Source organism: Exophiala aquamarina (assembly GCF_000709125.1).
Source record: "Exophiala aquamarina CBS 119918 chromosome Unknown aczIA-supercont1.2, whole genome shotgun sequence".
Classification (NCBI taxonomy): domain Eukaryota; kingdom Fungi; phylum Ascomycota; class Eurotiomycetes; order Chaetothyriales; family Herpotrichiellaceae; genus Exophiala; species Exophiala aquamarina.
The window spans coordinates 2349899-2370685 of NW_013550586.1; the positions used below are offsets into that span (position 1 = coordinate 2349899).

Here is a 20787-nt window from a genome sequence, read left to right on the forward strand (position 1 = left end):
TGCCGCTACCTCTGGCCTCCGGCATCTTGTATCTGCGAGATTCAGGAACTGGAGGAGTAACGTGGAAGTAGATTGTCGTAGATTGGGAGTAGAACGGACAGAGTGGCAGTCCGATTCCTACCCTCGACTGCAAGAACGGAGTCCACCCACGCCCCGATTCCCCGCCACTTTTTTCCGCAAGACGCAATTGCACGGGAGAAGATTGTTCCGAGGCCGAGGTTCGAGTCTTGTTCTTGGCGCATTTCGTCGCTCTGAACTTGCACGGCAGTCCAATCACGCAACTAACATAGATATTTCAGCCAAAGAGAACACTGTCTTTCTTCAAATCTTGCCAGAGATCGAGGATGATACTCGATATTGGGCCATGATTGGCGAGAAGCTCTGCAATGGCAAATGGGTCGGTTCCCATTCCTGCGCCTCAGTTTCCCACTCACAACGCCCCGAGGGTCTGGCTATTGACGTCTGGTGACTCTCCAATTGGGATCTCTATAGCTCGCCAGATCTTGAATCATGGTGACTACGTGGTGTCTGGTATTATCCAAGCTGAGTTCGAAAATAATGGGGCACGGAGTAAGGAGTTCAAAAGCTTTTTAGCGGAAGTGGGAAGAAATGCGGGCTGGAAAGATCGTTTAAAGGTCGTTGCGCTGGATATCAGGTAAGCACGGCTGTCTATGAATACTCATTGTCGCCATCGCCATCGCCATCGCCATCATCATCAATTTCCAGTAGTTACGTATCTGAAAGTGCTTGGAGGTTGACTTGTCCTAGGAACGTCGCGCATTGCCAGGCAGCCGTAGCAGAAGGAGTCCACACCTTTCGTGGAGTGGACATATTGTTCTGCTGTACAAGCGAGGCAATAGTGGGCACGATCGAGGAGCTTGGGGCAAGCTACCGCACCCTGACGTTGGTGCGCGACCAATTCGAGAGGAACTTCTTTGGTCCCATGAATATCATCCGCGCTGTGGTTCCCCAGATGCGCTCTCAAATTAATGGCCACATCATTGTCATGACCGGGATCACTGGTCATCTAGGGACACCAGGGTTAAGTATGTACTGTGCTTCCAATTGGGCATTGGAAGGATTCTGCGACAGCATCGCCTATGAGATTGCTCCATTCAACATCAAGTTGACCATTGTTCAGCCCAGCGTGGAGATTGGTATCTTGACCAACAAAGTAACATCTGCTCCACCGATGAAAGAGTACTCGAGAGAATTCGGTCAGACCGCTCCCATGTTTCGAGGAATACTCGACGGGCTTCTGAACCGTCTCCCTGGAATTAGGGAGGAGCATCCACCACCGCCAGAATTCGATATTCAATCACCGTCGTCTGAGGCCGAGAGGCAGAGTGGGCCATGGCTCCTCGGTCGCAATGAAGTGGTCAGCATGTACCCTCCACTGAGCCCGGCTCATACCGAAAAGCTCATTGCAGAGACAGTGCATGCAGTAACGGCGATTGGTGGCCATGAGAATCCGCCTGCGCGTCATATTGTCGGGGTAGAGGGAGTTGCCAGCGTCAGAGAAAAGCTCAAAACAGTGAGCGAGGAGCTCGAGGAATTTGCCGAGACCAGTATATCTGCGGACATGACCAAACAAGGAAGCGGTGCTAGCAAGTTGGGTGTGGTAGATATCGACATCAAGGACTTGGAGAGTGATGTCTTTGATGCGTCACTCGGGTTGCATTTGAGTTAATCCAATGTTAAGGTCCAAAACCCCGATCCCGCGCTTTTCACGGCTTGTCATAGCGTCTTCTGTCATCGTGGTGTCCACGGCGCTCCCGGTCTTTACGATCGGATGATCTGTGTGTGCCTCTCTCCCGGTGATGAGCAGCCTCGTTCCTGGTATCTGAAGGAGAGTATGAGCGCCGACGAGCGGGCCTCTCGAGGGAAGACGAATGTCCTCGTGATCGCTGATCTTTGTATTTTCCTCGGTGTGATTCTCTATGTCGGCCGCCATCGTCGCGTCGTCTTTTACGTTCCCTGTCGCGATCTCGACTTTTGCTTCGGCTCCGATGTCTTCTCCGTCCGTCACGTTTCGGTTCATCATGTCTACGTTTGTACTCTTTCAGCGCATACTGCAGCTCGGCATCGCCGGGGTTCGTGAAGCCTTCAATTCGTTCTCTGGGTGGACTGACCATTTCTGGATTGGGCAGTCCTGCAGGGCGCCCGTATCCAATCCCTCTCGAAGCCGCAGCGTCATTGCCATCTGCAGCATTTTTCAGCATCCCGCTAACCTCGCGCTGGCCGCCTAACTCGTCCATATTGGGATTGTTTCTTGGGGCGACGGGCAGGCCCAGTGCTCTTGCAAGCGCATCTTCCTCAGCCTGCTTGATTCTTTGTATTTCCTCCTTCCGCTCTCTTGCAGCCGTGGTGGCAGGATCCTCGGCGGAATTGTCATGTGCACCAGGGTCGGCTTTCGCATACCAATTGAGATCGCGTCCCTTCTGCCATCGGCCAACGGGGGCCATCAGAGAATGACCCAGGTAGTTCTCGCGGTGAGAGGAGCCTTGTACATCGGACCACTTGAAGTCGGCACGGCCACCCCTCGAGCCTTCTTTTCGGACCGTAGCTAAGAGATCCATGCCGAGGAGGAGGGTATGCGTGAGGAGGGAAGTTGAGGAGTTGAGAGTCAGGTTTGAGTTGGATTAATCAAGCAACTGTAGTTTAGGGATAGCGTGCTGCTGTGTAACGCAATCTCTCATGGGCACTCGCGGTAGGTGCAGTTGAAAATACGAGAGATCTAGCAGGAGCAGACCTTCACCTGCGAAGGGCTGAAACACAGACAGGGAAATAGTTGAAAGATATGATTGCAGGGGATGGACTTGTGCTGCCAGCCTGAGTCTGAAAGTGCAGGTATCGGCTGTGGGAATGGTCGGGGATGGAATCAACGATACATGGGATACCCAGCACGGCGCCGCTGAACGTAGAAGTGGACGTGTAGGATGTGTAGGATGCGCAAGTAGATCCTTGAGAATTGTTCGTTACGAGTGGGAAGAAGAATCCATCATGGATTGCCATCATCCCTGTCTCTGCCGCTGCCTCTGCTTCTGCACGATGCGTCATTTTAAGCCCGAGGGCCCCTCCACTAATAGCAGGAACCACCAACTACGAACTACTTGCTACCTACTCCGTACACCCGCTCACTATTAGATCATACCACTGCGTGTTCCCTCCACCATCAACACTTCAACGCCTCTCAGAAGTCAGAGGCAGAGGCAAAGGCAAAGGCAACGAGCGCAGCTCACACAGTCCAGCCGCTGCCGTCACCCTCGATTCATGTTGTACAGAGTCATCCAACCCTAGGAACCAACCCTCATCCACTATTGACGCCTGTGATACCCCCTGGCCTCCCAGAGCCTGGGCGGAGGAGGTATTGTCCCCTTTCGTCCTTCGTCCTGTTCTATCCTACCGAGCTACCCTACCGAGCTATCCTGCATACATCCTGTTCGCCGGATTGCATGTTTTGGTGCGTTTGACACTGGATACCTGTAATGCCCTGGGCAGGTGTTAGTCCACGCGACGACCCACCAGCCAAATCGTATACACGCCATTCATCGAACCATAGCACCTGTACCAGCCAGGTATGGTAGTCTGAATCTGCCTCTGGCTCAGCCTCCGCTTCGCCTCTCAAACTTCTCATCCGCGACTTCTGGCTACGTCCATTCCTGGCAACGTGCCCAGAGGAACTCGATGCATATCTGCAAGCGACACCACGTCCATTCAATGCTCCCTTGACTAAACAATTGGAAAGTCAGTGTGGTTTCACTTGCAAATCACTTCTCTCTCGGTTGGTCGTCTCATCATATTCATCACTGCCACTAGGAGTGATTCGCTTGATCTCTTTTAGCCTCCCGCTGTCGCACTGGATACTCGGTACAACTTCTAGAGTTATAACGCAATGGAAGCCGACCCCAGGTCATTTCAAGCGGTCAATATTGGATTGAATCGGGTCGAGAGTGGAAAGGCAAGGTTTACTCACAACGACATATATACACCGCCTCCAGTGTCACATTGGAGGAACAATCTGACTGCTCTGTCCCAGCGATTCAATCTCTATTTAGTCGCCTCCGACGAAAATGTCGTCGTCTACAAGCCTGATTTCCCCTTTCAGAGGCTGGGAAGAATGGCCCACCTGGTCATTGCCCCAGACATGGCCAATCCAGATGCCCAGGGCTACATAGACCGCCACAGGCCTCATTCTATCAACCATCTGGTAGTGGGTGACCTCGGAACAGAAGAAATCCTGTTGATAGCTACTGACTCTGGTAATATCACTGCCTACTACACCAGATCCGTGGAAGAGGCCATCCGGAAAGAACCATATCGTTTCAGCAATACTGCAACCGCTGAATATGGCAACGTTCGTCCTTTCTTCTCCGAGTGGGTTTATGAATCCGCCTGGGGTTTGTCAATTCATACTCAGGCTCGCATGCTTGCCGTATCAGCAAATACCCCACATCACATCCCCATGGACGATCCCTGTGCAAAGGTTACCGTTTTCGCATTTGCATTGACAGCTGATGACGAGCCTGCAAAAGAACCCAATCAGGATGATGACGACTCCGATCTTGATCGATTCTCTCAGTGGCATGAATGGGATGCCGCCCACCATGCTGGACTCCCGCCTCGAGACAAGAATTACAAGATCACTCTTGCTGGCTTTGAGGGTCATGATGCCAACATTCCAAGCATTTCTTTTGTGAATACGCCTCAGGACCCACAAGGTAAATGGCTGATAAGTACCGACATCGACGGCAATACAAAAATCTGGCACATCTGGCAAGCTCTTTGTCATAAATCTTGGAACTTTGCAGAGAATAACATTCGTGCAGGCTGGCTAAGGCGCCGCGAAGGGGGCTGGGCCGTTGCTGCCCTTGACCCTCGATGCTTCCGGTCAGTTCGAACCATGGAAGAGTTCTGTGGGCACTCAAGAGCGCCTCCCTACCATGGCCACGTTGGTGAAAGCTATGACATCACAAACATAGTTCGCCTTCGCACACCTGGCAATAGCCATGCTCATCCGCTCATGGTCGACACGTCTGACGACTCGGACGAACCAGTTGAGCCTGAAGATGCAATTGAACTGTGGCCGGAATCCGACGATATCACCAGCACCGATCCAGAAGACTTGCCTACATATCAACCCAGCCCCAATCAAGATGACATTGACCGCTTCCAGAACGATCAAACTACCTCTCGCTCTGTACATTCTCCGCAAGGACACTCTTCCACTGCCCTGGTGATTCAGGAAAATCGCACGGGAGAAGATGTAGCAGTTGCCATCATGGAAGATGAGGAGGAGGATTTCATGTCCTTGGAAGAGGACGATGGTCAACACGAGTCAAGCTCAGATGGCCTGGATGAGGGCCTCTCGTCAACCAGCCATCGCAGCATGACATCTCTTTCTAGTCTTGCCCAGCGGAACAGCCAGGATATCGAGGAGAACGAGAGGCTTCTGCTTGCAAGCCAGAATAGCCCGGGTGAGACCCCGAACCAAAACAAAGTGGCCAACACTTTTGCCACAGCAAAGCAGCAACCTTGGACATCCAGCAGCTTTCAAGATCCTGCTGTTCCTGATATTCCAATGCTTCACTGCAGCGCCTCGAATTTGAGATTGTTGAACGGTCCAGACGCAGAGTCACCACACATTTTCTGTGCCAATCTTCTGAAGCAGGCTTTACCTCCTGTTATCGAGAGAAACGGCCTAGGAAATTTTGATAGATTAAATATGGTCCATCAGATTCCCGATCTTGGGGTCGTCATCATCGCCTCTCAAATTGGCCGATGTGCTGTTTGTACTCTAACTCGGAATGGGAAAACAAGAGCCCCTGGCCTCCGTGTTGATTGGATATTGCCGACGAGAAAGCAAGAGTCAAAAAAGCTGCGACCTGTGAGACCACTACTAGGTATTGCAATATCACCTGTGCAAGGACGTGCGAGCTGCCAGCCGAAGAGCCCCAGCCCCGAAGAGGGAGGTACGATTGCCTGGGGAACCGATGGAGTTGTCGATGGTGTAGCTACGACCTTTGATCCAGTTGTACTACTACTGCGCAACCGAGGATGCAAATCTGACGATGACTTTCAATTTAGTCATGAAGATGAAGCGGAAAGCAGTTCGCTGGTGGCGAGACGTGCTAAGCGCAAACGTCCGTCATATGCGCGAAAAGAGGCAGATACCTCGTGTCACCCCTCAGAGTTTAGGAAATGGACGATGCCTGCTCAGACTGAATCTTGGGCGTCTGCCGAAAATAGTCGTCGCTACAGACTCATGTTGACGTACTCAGACTTCACTGTCTTCACTTACGAACTAAGCCGTGGAGTGGAAAGAGACGATGTTGCTCAGAGAGAAGTCTCGGTCTTTGACCTACTGGATTGATCCCTCATGGACCTGGCTTTCTGTGGGTGACATCGAGATGACCGACACATATTAAGAGCTGATACGACATCTCATTGTTATTGCTGGAAACACCCGAGACACACCGGGGTTATCCCGACGCCAACACGGCCGAAGGGTCTTCTTTCCTGCTGTGTCATTCTGGGAACCAGAGCCCTCGTGACAGCCGTGTTCGACTTTTCAAAAGGCCCAAATCAGCTGGCGATACATCCGAGGCTTGACCCACCTAATCAATTAGTAAACGTGCTCCACCACCCTGAGCCTGCTATGGGAAGTTCGACCCCAAGGAACCATACGAGATGAATACTAGATGTCTTATTTCGCGGACATCAAGATTTAGAGCATACCACAGCCACAAGACTATGCTTCTACAGCTCTCATCATGTCCTGCAAGAACCACGAAACACTTTAAGCACGTGACTTAGTCCGACATTACTACCGTTCAAAAGTGATGCTCCAGCTTTTCGTACCTTCTGACCACTTGCCATAATATACCGGCCCCTGCCACGCTTCTCAAACTCCGGCAGCGACCCCAAATCGCTCACTGTGATCACGTCCCTGCTCAACGGAACCGACTCTTCAATTTTGGAGATGAGACAGATTTCCAGAGGGAGATGTGCCAATGTACCTATGTTCCGAAAAGAAAACAGTCGACTGAATTCAAGAGATATTAGCCCAAGGTTCATTCAACGCTTTTCAAAAATAGCAGCCGAAGCATAGTATCTTGAGACTTACAGGTAGGTCAAGGAAGCTTGTAGGTATGAGTGGCGGGGAGTCGAGAACCATGCTTGAATAGCTCCCGACCATGAACGCGGGAGCTTACGCCATTGAGAATAGGTTGAAGGGCACGAGGTCGAGAGCTAGTCAATTTCTGCTGTTGGAAAATCAAGACCTACGAGAGCCGTGTTATCAATACAGCATTTGCGGTCCACAGACCCAAACGAAACATTTTCAACCCTGATCCATCCGCCAACCAGCGCTCGCAACCAGTAAGTACCACAAACACACCAACACTACACTTTTTTCAAACGCTGTGCACATCAGGTCTATTCGGTCTTGCTGGCTAACAGCACTGTTCTATGACAGATGGATGGACATTTTCACCGAGGTGTTGTGCTAGAGATCATACGTTTACCCCACAAAGCAATGGCGAGCGTGGATGGTCACGCCTGATGGTCACCAAGACGCGAGTGATGAGTATCGTGAAGCTAGCACATTTGATACCCAGGCCAGCTGCGCAAGTTTCAATTTCGGCAAAAGCGTAATAGGCTGTCTTTCTCACAGAACTTGTAATCCCACAATCACTTAACTTGAAGTGTGCCCGCCTGTGGAGTCACCTTGAAAAGAAGCACCAAGCCAATCGGCCCTCAATTTACATTGATTTTGTGAATCATGTCATTTTGCGTAATTATCCCTTGTAATGATTTCTCCTTGGCCCGGTACTGTGCCCGTCCCTGTCTTGCACAGAATCGAAAAAGCTCACTCTTTCTTGATGAGGTCCGCATCGTCATCGTCATCGTCATCGTCATTGCTCTTTGCCACTTCCCCACATCTCAAGCCCAACTATAATTTATATTACTTACTAACACAGATCAACGACAGCAGACAACAGTGATATTCCTCCCCGAAGCACTACAGTGCTGTCGAAACCCCAGCAGCACGCTTGGCTATCTTGGCATGAATTCAAACCATCCATTGCAGGACACCACAGACTCCCAATAGAGCCAACCAATGACGGAACCACCGCCAAAGAAGCGCATCGTGATCATCGGCGGCGGAATCATCGGGTGCACGACGGCGTATTTTCTAACGCGGCACCTTCAATACGACCGCTCGCTGCACACGATTCACCTGATCGAGGCGACGGACATCGCCAGCGGTGCCTCAGGGAAAGCCGGCGGGCTGCTGGCGCTCTGGGCGTATCCGGCGTGTCTGGTGCCGCTGAGCTTTAAGCTGCACGGCGATCTCGCGAGGGAACACGATGGCGCGGAGCGCTGGGGATACCGCGGTGTGGGCGTGGGCCAGATTGAGCTGGTTGGGAGGAAGGTCGGCGAGCGGCAGATGAAGGCTGCGGGAGATGGATGTGGCGACGATATTCGGGGTATCCATCGCTCTGACGTCGCTAGTGATGGCAATTTGGAATTGGATGCGGCCAGGGTGAGCCTGCAGAAGCGCAGCGCGGAGTCCTACGCCCGCCTGCGCAACGCTGGGCTGCCGGATGATCTGGACTGGGTTGCGGAGGAGAGCGTGCGGGCGTACGACAGCATGGGCTCGCCTGAGGACACGGCGCAAGTCCACCCGTACCAGTTCACGACGAGCATGGCGCGCCTAGCGGAGGAGAAAGGGGTGAAAGTGATTCTCGGGTCGGTCGATGAGATCGTCGACCATGACTCGTCGTCCCCTGGATCTGAAGCACTCCACACCGTCAAGTACACCGACAAGGAAACCCGCACTTCGCATTCCCTCTCCGCGACCGACGTGATCGTCACCGCCGGACCGTGGACGAAATCCATCCTCCCCTCCGCGCCCATTGGCGCCCTCCGGGCACACAGCGTGACAATCCGCCCTTCGAGGCCCGTCTCCGCATACTGTCTCTTCACACAGATCTCGCTGCCTAAGGACTACAAGGCCGGCACGAAATCCCGCGCCACAACCGTCACACCCGAGATCTACGCGCGGCCCAAGGGCGAGGTCTACGCCTGCGGCGAAGGGGACCATCTTGTGCCGTTGCCGAAGTCTGCCGCCGAGGTGGTGGTCGATGGTTCGCGATGCCAGGATATCGTGGACTACTGTGCGAGTTTCTCGGACGAAATGCGTGATGGCGAGGTGACGGCACGCCAGGCTTGTTATCTGCCACAGGTGGAGAGGGGCGCGGGCCCTTTGGTGGGCTTGACGCCCAGGAAAGGCGTGTACTTGGCCGCGGGTCATACTTGCTGGGGCATTCAGAATGGGCCCGCGACGGGGAAGATCATGAGCGAGTTCGTGTTTGATGGGAGGAGCGTCAGTGCGGATGTGGGTAGTTTGAACCCTCGGAGGGTGCTTCGCTGAAATCAGGCCAGATAGATGGAGCAAGGGATGTGTTATGTAGCATGGTATAACTGGAAGTGGGGATTACTAGAAAGGTCGAGAGGGACTAGGCAGGGAGACCTTTTTGAGGTTAGAATTACTACGTGTTCGTAGTTGATTTCTCTACCATCATCAGGGAAATCTCATACTCGTAGACGTTCTCTCCAAGCGAGGATGCTGCGTTCGATGGTTGATAACCAGACTTTTTCGAGGATAGCTGTTACAACCATGGAGACCATCCTTCACCAAAAGGCCATGATATCTCTGAATCACCGCAATCAAGCCTTCCAAGCACTCACGACCTGCACGACATCCTCGTCCGCGACGGGATGACTCAAGCCCACTCTCTGCGGAACATGCTTCGCACTCGCGCCCCAGACAAGCGCATACTTGAACGTATCCTTCAATGTGCGATGGATCTGATCACAAACATCCTCGATTGTGCTGTTATTCCTCACGATCAGCGCCTCCCCAAACTCCGGATCAATGCCCTGCCGCTTCGTGTAGATCCTGATCAACCTCAACTCCTGCCAGCAGCGTTCCACCACGTCCTGAATCCCTAGGTCCAACTCACATGACATGACCACGGTGTTCGGCTCATGGGCCAGCTCGTCCAGAAAGTCCACGCTCACGGCGTCGATCTTGTTGTACACGTACAGGCAGTTGATGTACTTGCGGTGGTCCTTCATGATTACGTCGATGAAGTCGTCCACCGTCGCGTTCTCGTCCCGCACCAACACCTCGCAGTTGAGAATCTTGTAGTCGCGCAGGATGTTGTACAGCATCTTCTCGTCCAGGTTCTTCGGCGGCGCTTGGAAGGTGATTTTCATGCCGCCGGCCTTTTTGGCTTTCAGGTAGATGTTGGGCGGCGAGCGGTTGAGGCGGATCCCAACGGCTTCGAGCTCGGCTTCGAGCAGCGCCCGTTGTTCGACCCGTTTGGTCGCGTCCAGGACCATTAGGATGAGGTCGGATGTCTGTAAGCTCGGTGTGTGAGTTGAGAGCGCGATCGTTGATGGAAAATGGGGACCCTTCTCTGGAGGGCCTTACCTTTGCCGCGCTGATAACCTGTCGTCCTCGCCCCTTTCCTTCCGAAGCGCCTTCGATGATTCCCGGGAGATCGAGGATTTGTATCTCTGCGCCTCCATATTCAAGGACACCAGGGATGGCTGTCAAGGTCGTGAAAGAGTATGCTGCCACCTCAGACTTGGTCTTGGTGATCTTCGACAGGAAAGTCGACTTGCCCACGGACGGGAAACCCACCAGAGATATCCTGGCATCACCGGATTTAGAAACATCGAACCCTGCACCTCCACCAGATCCAGCTCCTGGTGCAGGTTCCAAAAGCTGTGCTCGAAGTCGGGCAAGTTTCCTAGAGATATTGAGTTAGCCTTTTTGCATTCCCAAGACCTGGAAGTTGTTGCAGGGGTGAATTTTATGGGCTCTCCTGAATGAAATAAAGGGGTCTAGGAGGTAGCTGGTCGAAGTATAGCTGTGTGAACGAGTGCTACCACAGCCTGGCCATAAGACCAGCCCACGTGATCTGTGCGCTCATCACGTGGATAGGGCACATGCCCGGTCTCAATCGCCAGCATAACTTGTCCTTCGTACCCATCCTCTGAACAAGTAAACACCTAAAAAGCAATGGACGCTTCAAGCTCACCCTTTCAGCAATCCAAGATGGTATTCTGAGACATTTCTGTCAGAATTGAACTGAATATATCTGTTGACTTTGAAACGAACCTGTGGCTTTGTTTTCTGCAACCCATCAGTATCTTGCCAATCGATCTACGGCAAGCTGCAGCAACCCACTTTGAGTCCTGGCCATTTCGGCCTCGATCCTGTGGAAGTGTCAGAATCCATATCGCGTCATAGAGAGGGACCGTCTCCGCACTCTTTGATCCGCTCAGTAATGTTCACCATCTTGCCGAAGTCGATCTGCGGCCCTTGAGAGGAAGATAAGAAGTCCGACCCAAATCTGGTGCTTCGCCGGCGAGAAAAACAGTCGCTTGAACACGGATCGGAACACTTGTCGTCCCCAATAATAGACTGGACTCACACGATAGCCAACGTCCTCTTTCTTGATGCTTTGAGCCAGAAAGGGAAGCCGGCGAAGTTGGAGTTTTGAGAAGCCTTTGAGGATAAACAGATTTTCCGATCCGAACAAGTCTTGGCCTCCTGAATATCCGTGCCTTGTGAGTCAGGCTTCAAATTGCTCACTCTTTTTCTTCCATGACACAAACTGTTAACGACAAGAATGAGAAACATGAACATGGTGTAGGTGGTCGCAGCATTCGCTGCGACCGACTTAGGCATTTCTACCCCTCGTCGGGGGAAAATGCCAAGAGTTTGATCGAACCTAGCAACCGCATAAGTATTCACTGAAAAGTCACTGTGCTGCTTAATCAATCTTTCACCATGCCAGCACGAAAGCGAACCAAAAATCCAGTTCCTCAGGTTCCGAAATCTGAACCGCTAACAATGGCTGAGCCATCGTTTGGTCGATCTCATCGAGTGCTTGAGGAAGAGATTCAAGGCTATCCAGAAGTCCAACGCAATGAGTTTCTCACTACGAGAGCAATTTATCCTGATGATTTTGAGGTTATCCACGGACGCAAAAACGCTTGGCAGGTGAGTCGTTGTGTGACAGCAGCTGAATGATCAGTATCCTAATCTGACTCTAGACGCGGGATAACTTAGCGTTTCAAGTGCGAGTAGGATCCTTGGAAGATAAAGATTACTTCGTGAAACTCATTTTCGAGTTCCCGCCAGAATACCCCAAAGTACCGCCCAAGATCAATATTGTGGCGATACAACCAAAAGACCATGAACTGACTAAGCAAATTGAGCACATAATCACAACATATCCAGCCTTGTATCAAGGAACCGAGTCCGTCTATGAAGTCAACAATGCCATAATGGATCTACTTGACCAAACAATCACGGCCAAAGCCGCAAGCAAAACTGAATTTAGCCTTGAAGAAGAACGCGCAGCACGTGAAGCCACGGAAAAGAAAATGCTTCAAGAGCGAGAAGAGCAAATTCAAAAACAGAAGGCTGAAGAGGCTGAGAAGCAAGAACGCTTTCTAGTCTCTCAGGTTGAAAGTGAAAAAAAGCGCCGCCAAAAATCTACCCTTTCGAGGAAAACCACTGCCGAGGACAATGCCAATCTTTATGACGTCCCCGAAGAACCTGTCAGATTCGATCAGTCGATGGTTGCTAGAGATATAGTCACCAACGCCCCCTTCAAATTCAAAGCTGTCTCCGGAAGAAGTGTCATTCTCAAACGCAAGGACAAGAAGGTGACAATTGTGGCACCACGGGTGGACGTCGATCTAGTCCAAGCACCACAGTTGCTCTTGAAACAAATATATATTCCAGAGTCCATTGCTCCCAAAGCAGATATGCACAAATGGATGGAGGAGATAGAGCAACTTCTTGAGTCATCAAAAGAGCACCACAATCAGAATGTGGTAGACCTTATCAACTACAGGATGGAATATGTGAATCTCAAGGATGGTTCAGCGGTGTGGAATCTTGCAATATTGTCAGAATATGCGAACAAAGGATCACTATCAGATTTACTTGAGCTTTCGGGCCCACTCAACGCAAACAAGATCCGCTCATGGGGTCGGCAACTGGTGGATGCATTGATGTTCTTCGATCAGCAAGGTTATGTTCATCCAGCTGTCCACGCGAAGAACGTACTGATTTTCTTGTCCTCAAGTGGTGGCATAACCGTGAAGTTATCAGATGGATACGGTACAAAGCTTCGAGATCTTGTCAATAAGGCCCGTGATCCTGCCGCTACTGTAGGACGCGATTCACCTCTTTGGGTCGCCCCAGAGCTAAATGGCAATAATCCTACACGCACAAACAAGACCTGTATCTGGGACCTCGGAAAGATTATCTTGCAAATGGCACTCGGGAACAATTTCCAGGAACAATACACCTCACCGATTCAAGTTCTGGAAGGTACCGACCTAGAAGACAGTTCTGAAAAATTGCTGGAGCATCTTTTCCAGCATAACCCGGTCAAGCGCCCAACTCCTTTCGAATTGTCTCATAGGGACTTCTTCCGAAAAACACACGAGGCCATATTTCGGAGAGAGTCACCCAACTTGCCTGGGACACCGTTGCGCCAGAGACGGCAGAGCAACAAGACTGATAGCAAGTATCATAATGAATGGGAGGAAATTGAGAAGCTTGGAAAGGGAGGCTTTGGCAAAGTCGTTTGTGCACGCCAAAAGCTGGACGGCCAATTCTACGCTGTCAAAATAATTGAGAGTACATCGCCGCAAGAACTGAACGATATTGTCGGTGAAGTCACGTTGCTAGCGAAGCTCAATCATCCATACATCGTCAGATACTACAATTCCTGGATCGAGAACGATGATCTGAACCTGGGACGACCTGCACCTCGGGCGAAGGGCAAGCAACAAGTTGTTTCCAGACGACAAGCTATGCCTCTGAGCACCGGTCATGACTTCATGGAGCCTTCAATCTATCGAAATCAAGGGGCTGAGTACAGTGATTCGAGCGGTGGGCTGTTTGGATATCAAGATCCTCCTTCATTAAATGAGCAAGATGGCTGGGATAACGAGGACGATGTCTTTGGCACAGACCCCGAACATGCAACAGATCAAGATCCCACCTCATTCGATGAACACACTGGCGAAAGTCCTCCTACAGATCCTTTTGCTCGTTCCTCCACGGATGCACTCTATACAGACTCTTCAGGACCTCGTTCTATGCATCCCTTCCGACCACCAACCCCACCATCTGTGCAACTCCCAGAGAAAGCTATGCTATATATCCAAATGGAGCTTTGCGACAAGCGGACATTGTTCAATCGAATCGATGAAGGCTTGCATCGTGATCTGGATATGGTCTGGCGCTTGTTCCGGCGTATACTCGAAGGTCTCGCTCACGTTCATAGTATCGGCGTGGTGCATCGAGATCTCAAGCCTGCTAACGTGTTTCTTGACTCTCATGATAACCCTAAGATTGGCGATTTTGGGCTTGCTACCACTGGCCAAGCAACGTCCAAAGCGAAACAGGCTGAAGCAGGAATGATCATTGGAAGATCCACTGGGGTCGGCACAAAAGGATATACTGCTCCGGAGCTGTACCACCACGGCAATAAGTACGACGCAAGAGCGGATATGTACTCCCTTGGCATCATGTTTTTCGAAATGTGCTGCCCCTTCCGATCGGATATGGAGAGATCAGTACTCCTAGACGCGCTCAGAAAACCAAATCCAACCCTCCCTGACATTTTTGACACAGAACCCTACCGCAAGCAAGGCGAGATCATCCGCAAACTGGTACAACACAAGGTCAGCCTGCGACCACAAGCAGCAGAACTATTGGTCAGCGATTTGATACCTGAGCCGCTGGAAGATGAGAAATTTCAACGCTACATTGACCGAGTTGCCGCAGAGAATCCGGCGGAATATCAATCCTGGGTCACCAAACTTTTTGCGCACAAAAATAGTGCAGTCTCAAACCTTGCCTGGGAAGACAAGAATGCCGTCAGCGTCTCATTTGGGGAATCAATGTTGTTAATGTCTATGAGTGATCAACTGCGCGATATTTTCCGCCGACACGGTGCCACTGAACAAAGTCGACAAGGCATATTCCCGAAAGCAGAATCTTACGAAAAGGCTTCTATATTCGTTGATCCCGCTGGACTAGTGGTTCAACTTCCAGCCGATCTTACGCTCCCTCTTGCGCGATCACTTGGACAAACACGCTGCCGATATACCAAGACTTACTGCTTTGGTCAAGTTTACCGGACTACTGCACCAGGACAAGAGCCATTGCAGTTTCCGGAGGTTGATTTCGATATTGTATCACACAATGCTCGAGACTTGAATATCAAAGAAGCTGAGGTGATCAAGGTTCTTGACGAGATTCTCGTCGAATTTTCAGCATTGGCAAATCGATCCTGGACGATTTATCTCAATCATGGTGACTTGCTCGACATTGTTTTGGATTCATGTCGCATCAAGCACAATAACTTTGCGAAAGTAAAACAAGCACTTTCCCACCTCAATGTTGGCAGTACCACTTGGAAGGAAGTGCGAGAACTACTGCGTGGTTCAGCTCTAAACATTCCAGAGACCTGTGTGTCAGACCTTTCTAGATTCAACTGCGAAGGTACGTTGGACGATATACGAACCAAATTTACCAAGCTCTTCGGTGAAAGCGAACATCTCAGCAGGGCTCTACCACACTTGACTCGGCTCGAAGAACTTGTTAAATTCATCAAGAGGATGAATGTCCAGACTGAAATCCGAATCGCTCCTCTCAGTAATAATTCAGAACATCTCTATCGAGGAAGCATCGTTTTTCAATGCATTGAGACTAGCACGAGAAAAGTGCTCGCGGTGGGAGGAAGGTACGACGCGTTGATCGCCGAGTATCAAACCAAGCCTGAAAGAGGTTCAGTCCGAGCTGTTGGCCTCCGATTGAACGTCTCCGACCTCATCAGCTACACGAGGACTCAGGCCCAGAGTCTACTGGGTGGCAAACCGTCACGATCTGCAGCGATGGACCCCAAGGCTGCATCAGCTCTCACCCGATGTGACATCGTTGTCACTAGTTTTGACCCAAGCACGTTGAGAACCACGTGCGTTGACGTCGTATCAACGTTATGGGGGGCCGGCTTTAGTGCCGAGTTGTCAGAAGAATCTCGCTCCCTTGAGGAGCTAGAGATGGCGTGTAAGGACAACGTTGGATACTGGGTGGTCATTGTGAGGGGCGGAGCAGGAGATCGGGGGTTGAAAGTGAGGAGCCCGTCGAAGGAGGAAGACGAGGTTCGGGCGGGTGAGTTAGTGGCGTTCTTCCGTCGCAACCTACGACGGAAGTAGGTAGTTTACATGAGAACGTTAAGCGCATCCGATTAATTCCTCCTCCCAGGGTTCCTTATATAATACGCAGTAGAACGATGTCTACGGCGTTCTTCAGTTCGGTGAACAACCAGTAGCTCACTAAAAGAACGCCGTCAAGAGAGTAGAGCTTCTTGCTGGCGTCGGATAATGGGATAAATACCATGCCTGTGCTTGAAGTCGACCGCAAGGCTGTCGCATCCCTATCATTCCTAGTGTCGTACGCCGTAGTCGCATATAAATGATTCACCGTACAACTCATATTACCCCTGGATGACGTACCGTTTAGGACAAGGCGCGCGACAAGGCCACATGTGTTCAAAAAGTGCGGCGACTTCGAGATTATTGTGTCCCTCTCTCAAAGAACTACGCAACTGACCAGTCCTGCAGTTCTGTTGTTGGACAGAATGTCACCCTCATCCAGAGGTCTCACGTACCGATGGAAACTTTTATTCGGAATATGCATACTCTTCTCCCTGTCAGGTAACGCAGTGCATGCCTCAGACGCAGACTCCAATTCGTCTTTACTATGGGGTCCATACAGACCCAACCTGTACTTCGGTGTACGACCGCGACTCCCAAAGAGTTTGACCACCGGCTTGCTCTGGGCGAACACCGACAGCTACACCTCGGCCCAGACCAATTTTCGACACACCTGCGAGCAACATGAGGGCATGGCTGGCTATGGTTGGGAAGAGTACGATGCCCGCAATGGCGGTCGCGAAGTCATACATGACACTGGGAATAAAATAGACCTTACAATTGATTTTATCAAGATTCCTGGAGGGCAACACGGTGGGAGCTGGGCGGCAAGAGTAAGGGGAGTACCTCGAGAAGACGCGCCCGCAACCCTGGTCACAACCCTGGTCTTCTATGCGGGCATGGAGGGCCTCGGGGAACTTGCGTTTACATCGGAGGAGCCGGACGCTGAAGGCTTCGTGACTATCCATGGCCAGACTGCTGATCTTGGTGAATTTGACCTCACGTTCACCGAATCACCGGAGAATATGCTCCCATACAAAACTCACCCCGCATGGGACAAAAAGCCCGTTGATCGGCCACTCATGGGCAGCGTGCAAATACCAGCTGATGCGATCTGGCAGGCAAAGAATATCATGTTTGCCAGCCTGAAACAACAGGTCGATTCCTACGTCCAGGAATATGGACAAGAAAACATGCCCCCGCCGTGGCAGACGTTTACTATCATTCAAGATCCTGGCCCAGGCAATTTCCACATGGTCCAGAAAGTATTTGTTGGTGCCTTCGAATTTGACATCCTGTTTAGCTCGGCCTCTGGACCCACGGTCACGTCGGACAGCTTGACAAAGGCAATATCTAAAACGTCAACGACCTTTCAATCCAAGTTTAAGGAGATTTTCAAGCCACTGGCTCCCTTCACCAACAAAAAGTTCACCGCTCTCTCCGAGTCCTTGTTCTCTAACTTATTCGGTGGCATTGGCTATTTCTACGGCGACTCGTTGGTGGATCGATCATATGCTCCAGAGTACGATGAGGACAACGAAGGCTTCTGGGAGGAGACAGCCCAAGCTCGAGCTCGAGCCGAAGTTGTCAAAGATCCAGCTGTGGAGCTCTTCACAAGTGTACCATCACGGCCCTTCTTTCCTCGTGGCTTCCTGTGGGACGAGGGCTTCCACCTCATTCCAATCATCGAGTGGGATCTTGATATCACTCTTGACGTTGTCAAATCTTGGTTCAATCTGATTGACACCGATGGCTGGATTGCCAGAGAACAAATCCTTGGACCGGAAGCACGGAGTAAAGTCCCAGCAGAGTTCCAAGTCCAATACCCTCACTACGCCAATCCACCCACCTTGTTCCTCATCATTGACACGCTGATCGAGAAGCTGGAAGCAGGATCTTTCTCCTCCGCAGAGGCGGAGCGAGTCAAGACGGAACTCCAACAGTTATACCCTCTGCTCAAGCGCCAGTACAACTGGTTCCGGAAAACTCAATTTGGAGATATCAAGTCCTATGACCGGGAGGCCTTCTCGACGAGGGAAGCCTACCGGTGGCGAGGCCGCACACCACAGCATATCCTGACCTCCGGCCTGGATGACTACCCGCGACCTCAACCACCGCACCCTGGCGAGCTCCACACCGACCTCATCTCCTGGGTCGGGCTGATGGCCAACACACTCTCCCGGCTTGCACCACTGGCCTCCGAATCGGACGACGCCCCAGACTATACCTCCCAACACAAAGCTATCCTCCGCAACATCGACGATCTGCACTGGTCCTCCGAAAACAAGGCGTACTGCGACGCGACCATTGACGACTACGAGGACTCCGTGCACGTCTGCCACAAGGGCTATATCAGCCTGTTCCCCTTCATGACGGGGCTCCTGCCACCGAACCACGCAAATCTGCCGCACATCCTCAACTTGATCCGCGACGAGAACGAGCTATGGTCCGACTACGGGATCCGCTCGCTCTCGAAGTCCGACCCCTTCTACGGCACGGAGGAGAACTACTGGCGCTCGCCCATCTGGGTGAACATGAACTACCTGATCCTGAAGAACCTGCTGCGCGTCGCGCTGGCAGACTCGGCGCCGGCCAAGGTCAAGACCCAGGCGACCAAGATCTACACCGAGCTGAGGACGAACCTGGTGACGAACGTCTTCAACGAGTGGGAGCGCACCGGCTTCGCTTGGGAACAGTACAACCCTGAGACGGGCGCCGGCCAGCGCACCCAGCACTTCACCGGCTGGACGAGTCTCGTCGTTGTCATCATGCGCATGCCTGACCTCGCCAAAGAGGCGGGCATCAAGCATAGCGAGCTGTGATTGCCTTGCCCGACGGTTAGAAGAGGATAAAAGTCATGACAGGTGGATGGGCTTAAGTTTCGGTGTGCGAGGAATAGGGATCACAAAAAGTCCATGTGCCGTTTATTTAGATTGAATACCATATGTACGCATGCTATGAACGCAAAACAACCATTCGGATAATGCTTACTGGAATGAAGAAAAGAACAGTCCATTTAATTTACATCGAATGTAGTACTACTAGTCGCTATCTTCATCGCTGCCGTATTCCACCAGAAGACCGCCAGCCGCTGCGGGCTTCGCAGGCTGCTGTGTGCGAGTCGGTGTTCTTCCAGCTGCAGTAAATTCCTTCAGCGCAGCTAGCGTAGAGCCCGAGAGTATGCCGTTTTGGTCATTGTCTGCAGGTCCTGCTCGGCCAGTAGGCTGATTCGAAACCACCGCAGGCTCTATATCACCTGCGTCATGTTGGATATCCGCACCGTCCTGACCAGGAGGCGCTTCGAGAAGACCTCGCTCCCCCAATTTCTGGCCCTCAAGGTCACGGTACCTCTGTTGGTTGTACCAAACGGCTTCCGGAGCCTCGTAGCCTTCCAGACCATATCCGGACTCGATTTTCCTCTGGTCTTTCTCTTCTCTCGTCTCCCGCCCCTCAATCTCTCTCACTGCGCGGTCCCCCAACGCTCTCCTAACCGCTTCCGCGGCCTGCTCTTCGATCCTCGCGGCCTCTCGCTTCGCGCTCAGTGGATTCGGATCGACCGTCGCCCAGCGCACATTCAAGATCTCATTATTATCCAGCGCCTGATGCGCCATGGCCTCCTTCGCAAACTGCGAATTTGCTTCGTTGACATACGTGATGAAAGCGACTCCCCGGCCGGTGAGCACCCTCGTGCGCTCGATCTCACCCCACTCTTGGAAATGGCGCGCGACAACTTCCTCAATGTCGTCCGTGACGTGGATGCGCCCAACGTAGAGTGTGCGATTCTGGCGCGTGAAACTGCCGACGCCCCCCATGTCGTCGCGGTAGTCGCTGTGCTTGTCACGCCCGAAGCAGTCGATGTTGGGGTTGAACACGTCGAACACGGTCGGGAGCCGGTGCAGGTATTGGCATTCGTGGCCCTTGGGACACAGCCCTCGCGCGAAGAACAGGCAGAAGAAACTCCCCGGAGTCTTGTCGGCGGCCGTCCAGCCGGAGTCGTTGCGGATGTTGCAACGTGAGGGTGCGGCAGTTTTGGATAGGTAGGCATCCTCGCGGTCGCCGCCGGACCACTTGTTGTACCATATGTTGAAGATCGTACCGGTTTGGGGAGGTGGCTCGGATTTTATCGTTGATGGGTCGACTTGAGGTCGTGCTGGGCGGCGTTTTCGGCGGATGAGTTTTGTTTTCTTCGTGGGCGGTTCGGAGGAGGTAAGAGAGGAGTCATTGTTGGTGGTGGCGAGGGCGTTGCTCGGGGGTTCGGTGGTGGGTTCGTGGTCGGGAGATGCAGAGCGCTTTCGTGATGGTGAATTGGGAGTGAAGGTCGTCCGCGCTTGCACAACTTCTGCCATGGCTGCGAGTAGTACAGCGAGTGCGGCAGGGAGGAGTTCGTCGTTGGAATGAGGTGTATGTGCAAGTTGAAGTGTGTAGAAACGAAATCAATAACGAAGTCACAAGCCGCGC

General features: G+C 52.0%; 8 protein-coding genes across 8 annotated transcripts; 5 read left to right on the top strand and 3 right to left on the bottom strand.

Annotated features, from left to right (window-relative positions):
* Positions 1-386: 386 nt before the first annotated feature.
* A1O9_02668 (uncharacterized protein) lies at positions 387-1690 on the top strand (the record flags this gene model as incomplete). The annotated part of the gene is made up of 2 exons (XM_013408239.1): positions 387-655; positions 769-1690. 2 exons carry the CDS (start codon positions 387-389, stop codon positions 1688-1690), a joined length of 1191 nt encoding a protein of 396 aa, XP_013263693.1.
* Positions 1691-1727: 37 nt separating this feature from the next.
* On the bottom strand, positions 1728-2579 carry A1O9_02669 (uncharacterized protein; the record flags this gene model as incomplete). Its single annotated transcript, XM_013408240.1, has 1 exon — positions 1728-2579. One exon carries the CDS (start codon positions 2577-2579, stop codon positions 1728-1730), a length of 852 nt encoding a protein of 283 aa, XP_013263694.1.
* A 1316-nt stretch (positions 2580-3895) lies between these two features.
* On the top strand, positions 3896-6373 carry A1O9_02670 (uncharacterized protein; the record flags this gene model as incomplete). The annotated part of the gene is made up of 1 exon (XM_013408241.1): positions 3896-6373. One exon carries the CDS (start codon positions 3896-3898, stop codon positions 6371-6373), a length of 2478 nt encoding a protein of 825 aa, XP_013263695.1.
* Positions 6374-8122: 1749 nt separating this feature from the next.
* Positions 8123-9439, top strand: A1O9_02671 (uncharacterized protein; the record flags this gene model as incomplete). The annotated part of the gene is made up of 1 exon (XM_013408242.1): positions 8123-9439. The coding sequence occupies one exon, from the start codon at positions 8123-8125 to the stop codon at positions 9437-9439; it is 1317 nt and encodes a 438-aa protein (XP_013263696.1).
* Positions 9440-9735: 296 nt separating this feature from the next.
* On the bottom strand, positions 9736-11009 carry A1O9_02672 (uncharacterized protein; the record flags this gene model as incomplete). The annotated part of the gene is made up of 3 exons (XM_013408243.1): positions 9736-10431; positions 10505-10826; positions 10966-11009. 3 exons carry the CDS (start codon positions 11007-11009, stop codon positions 9736-9738), a joined length of 1062 nt encoding a protein of 353 aa, XP_013263697.1.
* Positions 11010-11872: 863 nt separating this feature from the next.
* A1O9_02673 (PEK/GCN2 protein kinase) lies at positions 11873-16329 on the top strand (the record flags this gene model as incomplete). Its single annotated transcript, XM_013408244.1, has 2 exons — positions 11873-12085; positions 12139-16329. The coding sequence occupies 2 exons, from the start codon at positions 11873-11875 to the stop codon at positions 16327-16329; spliced, it is 4404 nt and encodes a 1467-aa protein (XP_013263698.1).
* Positions 16330-16754: 425 nt separating this feature from the next.
* Positions 16755-19151, top strand: A1O9_02674 (mannosyl-oligosaccharide glucosidase; the record flags this gene model as incomplete). The annotated part of the gene is made up of 1 exon (XM_013408245.1): positions 16755-19151. One exon carries the CDS (start codon positions 16755-16757, stop codon positions 19149-19151), a length of 2397 nt encoding a protein of 798 aa, XP_013263699.1.
* A 219-nt stretch (positions 19152-19370) lies between these two features.
* Positions 19371-20675, bottom strand: A1O9_02675 (uncharacterized protein; the record flags this gene model as incomplete). The annotated part of the gene is made up of 1 exon (XM_013408246.1): positions 19371-20675. One exon carries the CDS (start codon positions 20673-20675, stop codon positions 19371-19373), a length of 1305 nt encoding a protein of 434 aa, XP_013263700.1.
* Positions 20676-20787: the final 112 nt, after the last annotated feature.